At 32.0% G+C, this 12027-nt stretch overlaps 1 protein-coding gene and 1 long non-coding RNA gene across 4 annotated transcripts in view; one reads left to right on the forward strand and one right to left on the reverse strand.

The window, feature by feature from the left end:
- LOC122718897 (dentin sialophosphoprotein-like) overlaps nt 1–12027 on the forward strand; it is a 99868-nt gene that overhangs the window by 11678 nt on the left and 76163 nt on the right. For all 3 annotated transcript variants that reach the window (XM_043944296.1, XM_043944295.1, XM_043944294.1), the window contains exons 2-3: nt 7490–8206; nt 10043–10767. In XM_043944296.1, coding sequence (XP_043800231.1) covers nt 7498–8206; nt 10043–10767 — 1434 coding nt within the window. In that variant the 5' untranslated portion in view covers nt 7490–7497. The remainder of the gene's footprint in view (nt 1–7489; nt 8207–10042; nt 10768–12027) is intronic.
- Nucleotides 3257–3867, reverse strand: LOC122718898. Its single transcript, XR_006347475.1, has 2 exons — nt 3629–3867; nt 3257–3463 (listed from the first exon to the last, which is right to left on the reverse strand). It is a non-coding gene; the product is annotated as an uncharacterized LOC122718898 (long non-coding RNA).

Consider the following 12027-nt stretch of genomic DNA (forward strand, 5'->3'; position numbering starts at 1 on the left):
ACCCGTGTCGTTCTCATCGCATTGCTTAAGGTAGGTCAGAGGTTAGGTGTAATGCGGGCTTAAAACATTACTATTAGAGAAACGCTCGACGTCAATGGGCGTCAGCCTTGAATCAGCTGTTTGCTTTCAATGTTGACCAGTATTAATGCAACGCATGTTCTATAAAACTTGTGTACTTCAGTTATCAGAGCCGTTCTTTCGATATACATAGAAATATGTTGTCTATAATTATTATCTATCGATGTGTACAGCAAATAATAAATGATACTTTACTTTATATATATATATATATATATATATATATGAGGATAGAACGGTTTTGCTCATTTTTTTTTTACTTCCTTTAACTTAACAAACTTAAATTCGTTATTAAATTAATAAATAAACCTCAACTGTCATTTTTATATACTAATTTTTTTTTCGAATTTTAAAATCGACCTTCTAGAAATGTCAAATATAATCTGTATATTATTTATTTATTTATTTATCATACATAGTATAAAATAGAATTGAAAGAATTTCTATTGTTTCTTTTTCAAAAAGAAAAAAAAAAAGATATTGATTACGAATAAAAAAATTATGAAATTTTTTTTATCTTAACCTTACTTTTTTTATAGTCTATTGGAAAATGGAATCCTTGTAAAATTAATGAGATCGTTTTTATAATAAATAATATTAGAAAATCTTTTCTAATTGACTAGATAATTCTTAACATCATAAAACATATAATTGTAAATCTCTACGACTGTATAGCATTGTTTCTTATTTTCGATACTGGATTGTTCTTCGAATAAATTAAATCTTCCAATTATTTCGAATTGCGTACTCGGTCGGTACATTGACCTTTATCGATTTCAGTTTCAGAGATACTTCCGTACCATGGTAGAACAGAAAGTTAAGGGTCACCGATTCTCTATTGTTTAGACGACTCTTCTTCTCCTAGTTTTTATTCTAGAAAATTGTATGTATTGTGAATCACCCTGTAACGATATCTAGACGTTGTTGGTTCATATTGTATTTTCGTCGATGAGTGTACATTCGCGTGTTTTCACTCGTCATCGGATGAAAGAGATTGGATCGTTAACAGGTTTTAAGAGAGGGGAAAAGAAAATCGGTTACGTCATACGTGAAACGGTATGGATACTAAAATCGAATCGTAAAATCGATTAAAATCGAGTAAATTTTTTTCTTCAATGATATCTTATGATTTGCTTATATATTGTCTTTTTCTTAAATATCATTTATTTAAAGAAAATTTTATAATATTAATATCATGTTATACTATATTATTCATATTATCTTCTTACTAAAAGAAGATATTTTAATTTATTTATTTAATTGATACAAAAAGTATTCACGAACACACGATTACGATCATACATATGATAATATGGTTTTTTTTTTTTTATATTTTATAAATATACATAAAACGTAAAAAATATTTTAAAAAATATCGTAAAAAATAATAAAAAATAAATTTTAATCCAATATAAAATATATATAATATATATAAATATATATAATCCAATATAAAATATGTAAAATTTCAAGTGTGATTTGTCTTTCCGAATTGTATCAGATATTTTTGAGAGCGACTGTACGCGACTCGATGAGAGACACGTTCCTCTCCAGTGTAAATCTTTTATTAGAATTATATTCTCTTGTATTTTTCATAACTGCCTTTTCACGTCGAGTTCGCATGCCGGATTAAAGCGCGTGCACCTCGTTGGATATTCTCGGAGAATACAGAGGGGCACGAAACACACGGCAAACTTTGACTCATAGTTTATTGCGATCGTTTCCATTTTTACTTTCTTTCTCCACGAGGTTTTTTCGTCACTCGTGCGGTTGAAATGATCGATACTGTGGAACTATGGCACCGACAATACGAGAATGGAAAACTTCGTCGATATTTCCTAGGTCTCTTTTCGGTCTTACACATTATTATTATCTATATATCGTTGCTCTAGTTTTTTTTTTTCAAATTTTATAGTTATATAGTAAATGAAATATTTATGATAAAAATATTACGGAGAATTCATTCATCGAAATTTTTTATGTTATAAATCTAAGTTTGAAATAAGAGAATTGCTGAAAATTTAAAAAGATTATAAGTTAATCTCTATTAATCTCCACTTATATATGGAATATTAATATTTTTGTTCGTGACACAAATACAAAGAAGTTGAGTCAAGACTTATTTATTAAATTCATAAACGATTCAAGATTACATTGAAGATGAAATAAAATGAAGATAAAGTATAATCATTTTGTTTTAATCATTATATATATTCTGCTGTCAATATATTAATACTTAATTGGCCGGCAATATTTATAATTTTGATGAATTTTGTTTTTTTAAATTTAAAAATTTTACTTAAAAAAAAAATAAAAAAAGTTAGTTTGATTTTCTCTTAAATTCATGAAATTTGTAAATTATTGTCAATTGTTGATGAAATTATTGACTATGAACAGCAACAATCATTCAAGTGTCGGCGTTCTATTATTATTTTTAACTCGTTAAAATTTTTTTTTATTTTCAAATAATAATGAAACTATCTTAATGATGGAAAAAATATTATAAAAATTTTTTTTCTACTTTTTCTCTAACTAGTAGAAAACATAAGTACGCTGTCGATAATTACAAAAGAACGGTAGTGTTCCTTGAACGCTTTCGAGAAATAAGAACCTTTCACTTCTTTCGTGCGTTCCTCCAGTTTACACGGTTACTGGCGTTTTCATCGTATTACTGTTATTGTTCTTGCTTGCACGTAATGGACATATCTGCGAAAGTTATATATTTTTCTCTCACTGCCGATATGTAATCGGTATATTTCCTCGCCAAGCTTCCGCGATAACAAGATAATATCGACATAACTTGCGTTTAAATCTTCAACGTGTTAAGTATCAAGAAATTTTATTTACCTTTAAACATTGGTCATCGATGACACTCGTATTCAACTCGTATCCATTTCAAAAATCTTGACAAAAATATTTTAAAGTCATTTCTCAATTAAAGAAATAATTTAATGCATTTTTGATAGATACGATCAGAATAAAAAAAAAAAAAGAAAAAGAATAAAATAACTTTATCAATAAAATTTTTGTGAAATCTTTCTTCTTTGTTAAGTTATTTAAAAAATTTCCAATTGATATAACATTAAGAAATTTTTGCAATTTTTGATTATGAATTTATCCATTAAATATAACAATTTCGAAATTTTAATATTTTCAATATCGTTTGCACGAAAGTCGCTTTTCAAATTTGTCTTCCATGTTACACACATGTAAGTGTTTCGTCATATGTGATACGATTGCAAACATTTGCGACAAGGTGTACATTCGTTCGATGTCTCATCCCACGTCAATACTCGAATCTGTTCGTTCCACGAACGTTTGCTCGAAAAAACGATATTACGGACACGTTACACGGCCGACACGAAGAATCAGGACGAATTATAACCTATAAACAAAATAATTCGATTACCTTGAATATCTCATTTGATTGGACATAATTTGATTTTATGATTCAAAAACTTATCTAAAATATTTTTGTCGTCATTTTAAATAAACTAACAGATTAATTATTTTTATGCTCATTAAAAGACGTTATTGATTCGACACGTACCGATGAATCATTATTATGAAATTTAGGTCAAGTCGAGAAAAATGTGCATTCTCGAAGTATAAAAACAAAAATTAATATTTTCGATCGTCTGTCGCCCTCTATATATACCATCATTGTGTCTTGTGCTGAGCTCGATTTGGATCGTCTTAACTTCGGTCATTTTAAGACTAGCGAGAAAGAAACTAGACACTAGCGAGATCTACATATATGTGTGGAGGATCATCACATGTTCCGGATCGGTCTACTACGAGCCCAATAGAGTTTTACGTCACTACGTAGCACGCGGTAAACAAGTATTCGCGAGACGAGTTTGGCATATTGCCAAAGATTTGCGTATATTCCCGCGATATATGTCCGCCCATATCACCGTCACTTTACATTACTCCTGTCAAGATCGTGTTAAACGACGCTGTTCCTTCTCTTCCGGTAAATTTTATTCTACAACTTGTGACATAAAAAAATTAATTCGGTAATGGAATATTTTATTTGTAATTTTTTTTTTCAGTTAGTGAATTAATCGAAATCTATACTTTTATTGTTATTATTATTATGCGTATTGTTTATTAATTGTTTTATTTTTCTATTTTTATTTCGTTTCCACTCGATCGATCACTGTAGATTATCTGTAATTTAAAATAGTTACTTATAGATATCTCCGATGAACTATGATTTTGTTGCATTTACATTGATATATACACTAGGCTGAAAGTTATTTATCTTATCGGTGGTATTACGTTTGCTTTGCAAACATTATCTATCACCTTGCCCATTAAATTTGGTAGATAAAATTATTCCAACGTAACCTTGTTCAAGGAGATTACGATTGATTGTCTATTCAAATTTTTGCCTCTTATTTATTCGATTAGAATATTCGTTAAACGAAATCTAATTTATATCTCGGGAAACAAGCAACTTTGTTATTGAGCAAACCATACCTGTTGCTGTATTAGCAGTAATACTTTGTAAACTGACCTTCATCGATATCGTATTTCCTCATCTTACACGATGATTGCATCTTCAATCGTTCGACAAAGTTTTCATGGTTAAATGTAAATATCTAAATATATATTGGCATTCATTTTATTTCAATAGAATTATGATAAATATAATAGTTCAACAATTGTTAATTAAAAAAAAGAAATTTTGAACTAACAATAGTTATAATTGCTATTATATAACGAACTTTATTTCAAATTGGAATTAATTCGTCACAAGTTATTCAAGATCACATTCAATTGCTATCGAAGTTCGTAAATATAACCTCACACGTGATAAAATCCGATTTTTTTTTAATAACTTATCGGTATTCTACTGGTTATAATTTTTTGAAAACAATATAAAACACGAACTATAAACCTTAAACCGTAAACTGTAACGTTGCTTTATATTTTGTTTTTTTTTTTTTTTTTTTTTTTTTTTAAACAATTGATACAAAAATATGTGAAAGTTCGCCAACGAAAATAATTAGTCGTAACTATATATAGTCTATATATTTTTTGTTTGTTATACTGTGTTTTACTTGCTCTTCCCGCCGGGTATAATAGAGGACCAGGTTGCTGTATGATACGCATCTATAACAGAACTTGCATGCTATACAGACAAACGTTTCCACGGTTACGAAATAGAGGGCGTACTTACCGCAATGCGCCAATGACGCGTTCACGAACGAAACAAAGAAATTTTTTTTCATTTAAAAAAAAAAAAAAAAGGAAAAAAAAAGGGGAAAAAAGAGAAAAAAAATATTTAACAAATAATTTTCACTATTTGCATTTTATCATTAATTTTTATGTTTATCACGCTAGTTAATCGAATCTAGATATACGGTAAATTTATTCTATTTCGATAGACATGTCAAGCGTAACTGTTCAGAATTTTGTGCGAAGAAAACCAAACAGAATGAAAAGAAGGAGAAGAGAAAAAAGAATCAATCGATTGGGCTACTCGGATTAGAATTTGAATTCGAAGTTTCGTTTGCCGACTGATTGAATTTAATCAATTAAATTATCCAGGTCACCAGCCATTTTTATTTTTTCTTCTAACCTTAAGATTTAAAACGGTAAATAGTGATACACGATCGTGATAAACGTATACACGAAATCGAAATTATGAAACAGTGAAGAAATTAAAAATGAAAAGAGATTTGATTCATCAATTTTGATTATTGAATCCTTCTTTTTTTTATTATAATTCTATTTTCAACAGATTAAATTAAGTTCTTCTCAATTATCATAATATTTAAGATTTTGAGGTTAGAAAAAAAAATTTTCTAATTAAAATATATATTATTATGTGTTTATTGAAAGGTAAGAAAATAATATATAATTGATTGTAACATTATTGTTTCAAAATAAAATTTCATTCAATAGAAATCGACTAAAATATTCGTAATATTTTTTTTGCATTGATTATAGTTATAGAAAGAATAAATGCAAGTTTCTCAAACAATTTTTCAAGACAGTATAAATGCTGTTGGTCAATAAGAGGAAGGACGCGTTTCTTACATGAATAGGATGATGGTTAAGATTTTATTCATTTCACACATTGTCGCAATATTTCTCGAGATTCTTTTTTCCGTTTCTCATTAAAACTTGCTTTAAAGCGCTTGCTTAAAATGGCCGGCATAGTCTTTTAATTAAAAAAATATTTATATTTCCGTATATTCCCATGTATATCCCATTACGTCCCTCATTATTATATGATTTATTATTATTATAATATTTATTATTTATTATTATAATACCTTACATTAATTATATTACATTATATATATAATTTTAATTATAAAATTAAAAAATTGAAATATCTACGATGATATTTTTATTTGAAAAAAAAAAAAAAAGCGCAGATTTATTCTTTCTCAATTTTATAATTATAAATTATCCATTACTATTTAAATTTTATCTTTTAGATTTTTTTTTTTCTTTAAAAAAGAAAAAGAAGAAAGGAAAGAAGAATAATATCTTGGATCAAATTTTTTTCATTATCTTCGTACCTTTGACGCGTCACTAAGAAGCGTGAATAATTATAAACATCTACGTTCCACACGAAGGGAATAAAGACAGCTTAATGCGTCAAGTTGCGAGCATATTATTAGAGAATTAATTAATCGATTGACGAGTTATTTTTATCTTTTTTTCGGTGTCCTAGTTATCATCGCCCCGATTATTAATCTTCTTCGCGTCGAAAGTAATCTTCTTCTATTACCCTCTCAGAAAAAGATCACAAAAGTGAATGTTCAAGAAAGGAAGAGAATGATCGCGCGATGAATAGTGAAGTGGTAGTAGACCCTGTGAAAACACCATCATTAACCGTTTCGAAGGAAACCTTTCACGCGTACATAACCTCTAAAGCGGAAGTATGTTTGTTCGAGGAAATTGCAAAACGATTTTAAATTTTTAAAACAATTTTTTCTCCTTCACATACCTACCCGCGCATACGCGCAAACATTATTCTTGTTGACGTAATTTTAAAAATCATCTCGTCTTATTGACGCACGAGAGAGTGAAAAAAACTTATGCAAACTCGAACGTGTTAATAATTTCCTTTATTAAAATATAAATAATGTTTTCCTTTCTCGATCTAATATTAGAATAAAAAATTTGACTTGCTTCTCTCCTATCTACATTTTTCTCTTCATCTTCGTGCGAAATAAAAATGTCAATTCGCAGGAGTATTTTCTTCCTTTATCGTTTATGGTTAATCGCCGAATCGATTGTGTGTCAAAAATGAGAGGAAAAATAAAAAAAAAAAAAGAAGAACGAAGCTATCGAAATTGATAAAAATTTATAAAAATCATCGACTCGATCGTTAATTTACAAAATTAAAATTATAATTAAAAAAGTGGAACTGTGTGATTTTCAGATACCTCGATGGAGAGTTCCGGTGGCGAAAAGCAGAACGAATCGGACGAGTGCGATGTGACTGCCAATAATCAGCACCATAAGAATAAAATGACGGGTCAGGACGAGGACAGTAACGTGAGAATAAGTAAGGATTTAGGGGAGCAGGAGGCGTTGAAGAATTTGAAGAACTTAGAGAATATCAGTCAAAATGACGAGGCTTCGAATAAATTATCAAAGGCTGTGCCCCATGAGGACGAGGATGACGAGGACGAGTGTAAAGGGTCCGACGAGGACGAGCTCAAAGAGGAGAAAACGGATGGGAAAAAGGACGAGGACACGTCGAGCAGCACAACGTCAACGAGCACCTCTGATGACGAGTCCGAGACTAGCTCGGACGATAAGACGGAGGCTTCGAAGACCGAGCATACGAAGACGGTCGCATCCGAGGCGAAAAAAGAGGATCAAACGTCGAAAAATGACGACACAACGGACGACAGTGACATCGAGGACGATTTAATTTCAGCTATCAATTATAACACCATCACCTCGTTGGCCGCCCTCAAGGATATGCTGCAATCCTCTGGCGAGGATTCGGACGGCGTGGACAGTTTCTTTCATCATTACTTCCTCTCTCACGTGAATAGGTTACCGTCGAGAAATCAGACGCATAGCCCCTATCCCTGGGGCAGAAGATTGTCCGAATGCAAGGAAGAGGACGAATACGAGAACGAAGATGGTAAGAAAGATTTCTTATAATTTTAATGCGGTTTTTTTTTTATAATAAGTAACTAAAAAATAGTAATATATGAAAGTTGAAAGTGAAAAGTACAAGAGGAAGAAAAGTAGGAAGTTTATTTATCATTCTTCACGAATATACGATTCCAATAATAATTCTAGATTAAATTCCATTAATTCTTCCATTTTGCTTTATGCTAATGTATCGACGGACATATTACTGTACTTTATTGTAAGAAAAAACGTTAATTACTATCCTGGTATAACTACAATATTAGTTTTATAAATATATTCTATTAGATATTTGATAATAATTTAATAATTAAGTAATATTATATATTCAAATTGAATCATTAATTATCTGTTATCAAGCAAAGTTATTAAATTCTTGTTAATTATTAGAGGCGAGATATAAGAAATATCGTTTTTCTTTTTAGATTAAGTTTTAAGAATAACATTAGAATTAAGAAAGGAAAATTATCGAGCATCTTATAAATAAGAATTTCCCGGAACGGATAAGAAATCTTTAGTATTTAATAAATTAATAAATTAATATTTATTAATATAGAAACATAATTGCACTTTCATCGCGCAATTTCATCAAATCAAAATAATTTATACCATTTATGGTACGTTGAATATGTAAAAATATGTAAGCGGATAGTTCTAGCGTTAAAATATCGTTCCGCTTTAAAAACCGGATCGATTCGTTTCGATCGTGTGCGCCGCGAATGTCTATGGAAGATTGCGAGAAAAGCGGCGCGTTACGAAACACGATTCGGGCATTAAATCGCGCGAAGAGAGCTATTAACAGGAGCTCGCACTCGTTCAATGAGAGCTAAGATTAGAGTGCGGCCAGTGGTTTAGCTTCGTTTAGTTCCGTTTGCCAACGTTTCTACTTACCAACACCGCGAGAAAGATATACACTCCACTTAGCCAATATTCATACGTTATATTTATCGATTATCTTCCTAAATAGGAAACGTTTTTTTATTTCGCGTCCTCGAAATTCAAACTCGATATGCATTTAAATTTTAAAATAATAATTTTTAATCTTAAAGTAAAGCGTTATCATTACGTACAACCGGAATTATTATATGCACGATTTATTTTTCACCACTCTGCCGATACTAGAGCAATGTGAACGTTGCTTACGATTTATGGAACACATGAATATAGCTAGAGATGCGAACAGTTATTTCATTCAGTCGATGTTTATTTATAGAGTGTCACTGGAAGCATGATATTCCGCGTTTGTAACGATGTAATAGAGCGCTTGCAGAACTTCTTTACACAATTCATATTTCTCTAATTCGAATCTTTTTTTTTTTAATTTTCGAAAAAACCTTTCTCGCTTCTTCTCCCTTTTCCGTGAAAGATTTTTAAAAGATTTTTACTTTTAGAATTATTTACTTTAGAATAGAATTATTTAAATATTTAAAAAAAAAAAACAAAAGAACACACTGTACTTACGAATTTTTCTTCCAATTGTTTTACAATTGAAAACCTATCAAAGCAACTCTCAAAATGATGCATTATTCGTATTTTCTTTTTCATAAGTACACACACACACACACACACACACACACACACACACACACACACACACACACACACACGAGTCACATAAAATCTGGCGCACGAGCGTAGCCAGATTTCGAACGATCGCGCGAAATCTAAGTATTTAGCATAACCGAGAACCTTGAAGAGGGTGAGCGTGACCGAATAGAAGGCGGCGAAGAATAACGGCCTCTTTGTCTCGAATTGCGCGTCAACGGTCGCCAACGGTCGCCAACGGTCCTCCTCTGATTCCCTCGCTCTTTGCCTCGTGTTTCAGCGAAAAACGTGGACGCGTCGAGCGCCGAGGATACGGTGAAAAGCAACAAGGATGACGCCACGAAGACCGAAGAATCCGAGGAGAGGAACGAGAGCGTCTCCTCGAAAGCCTCTAGTCCGTCTTCCTCCGAGAAATCGAGTTCCGAAAGGATCGATCAGAAATCGAATCCTGCTACCTCGAGCATCTCGGAGCCGAAGAGTCAAACCGCTACCTCCACGGTTATTTCCATGACGACGAAGTCGTCGACAACGTCGATGGCATCGTTGACAACGTCGACGACCACGTCGTCGACGGCTACGCTGACGACGACGTCGACGACGACGATCTCGACGACGACGACAACGACGACCACGATCGTTACAAACACCACCACGACCACCACCAGCACCAGCAGCACGAGCACCAGCACCGGTACGACCGCGTCGTCCAGGTTCACGACGTCGACGGTGACCTCGCCAACGTCGACCACGAAGCCTCCGTTGAGGAGGAGGCACACGACCGGGCCGGGAATGACTTTCCCCGCGACCGATCCGCCGACGTACTCGAACAGCATGACCTTCTCCAGGACAAGCCCCCTCCCTAGTCCGCATTTCGACAAAAGGTTCTTCGACAGTAGTTTGATAGAAATGAAGAGTCAGGCGAGCAGCTCCAGCACCCTTGATTACGACTCGACAGAGGAGGTCTGGGTTCGCAGGGTGGACTTTGTACAGGAGAGGAAGAGGAAGGTAAGCGTGATTTCTTTTATTTATATTTTATTTGTATTTTATTTACTTTATTTATAAGCGTGATTTCTGTTATTTATATTTTATTTATTATATATTTTATTTGTATTTTATTTACTTTATTTATTATTCAATTATTCAATCTATATATTTTATTTATTATTCAATTTTGACAAGAAAAAATGACGGTGGGGATACAAAATATATACAGGATGTCCCAAAAATATGAGATCATTTCATATGAAAACGTTAATTGGGAAATTCTTTGGATAATTTTGAAGAATATTTTCCTTTGCGAGAATTTTCGTTGAGGTTTTGTTAACGTGTTATTAACGAAAAACGCTGGCCAATCACGGAGCGTGTAAGCTAGTTGAACCGCGACGGTAGCAATAGCTATGTGCGGTGACCGAGCGCGAACAAATCCAAGTAACGTATCTCGAAGAAAATTGAATGAAAATAAAAAATTACATCGAATTATATCACAAAAAATGAATAAATTATAATATTCAATATCGTTGTAGCGTAATCGTAGCGTAATCGTAGCGTAACTTGGTCGAGTCGCAACGTAGCGTTGGCTATGTGTGACGACCAAGCGTGAACAAGAAACATATTTCAAAGAAATGACATTGAATGTAATGAATATATTTTTTTATCGATAAAAAATTATATCGAATTATATCACGAACAATGAATAAAGTATATAATAATTGTAATTTTTTTACTTCATGTTCCGTGATTGAACAACGTGTTTTATTGTTAATTTAAAAAAAAAAGTCGTTAATAAAAAATTTTAAATTATTTCAGGAATCTTCAATATTAATGTTTTCACATTTTTGAGACACTCTGTATATATTTTCTATTGTGATCTACAAAGTATTTTTGAGAAAAGATATAAAATTTTCTTGCCATTAAAACTTAATCTAACTTACCTAACGATAGAATTCGCAAAGTGAATTCTCCTTTCGTACGAGTAAAAGGAACGTTACGTTTAATTACAATAATTGACTAATTGCTACGGAGAAGTAGTCTATCTAGCAAATTTGTTTACAACGTTTGCCTCTTGAACGTTGCGAAAGTGAACGGTCGCGCGAGAATATCGCGAGAGATGACGGAAATGGAAGATAGAGTTTCAGATTGCGACACGATTGTTCGCTTTATATTTTCTTTTATTTTACAATCTTCATAAAACATCCCGCTAGACGTGTACAGATATAAGTAGACAATACGACCAGGTAAAAAGTAATTTAACGCATCACATAAAGT

Source organism: Apis laboriosa, unplaced genomic scaffold (assembly GCF_014066325.1).
Source record: "Apis laboriosa isolate Shangri-la unplaced genomic scaffold, ASM1406632v1 scaffold68_cov148, whole genome shotgun sequence".
NCBI classification, from domain to species: domain Eukaryota; kingdom Metazoa; phylum Arthropoda; class Insecta; order Hymenoptera; family Apidae; genus Apis; species Apis laboriosa.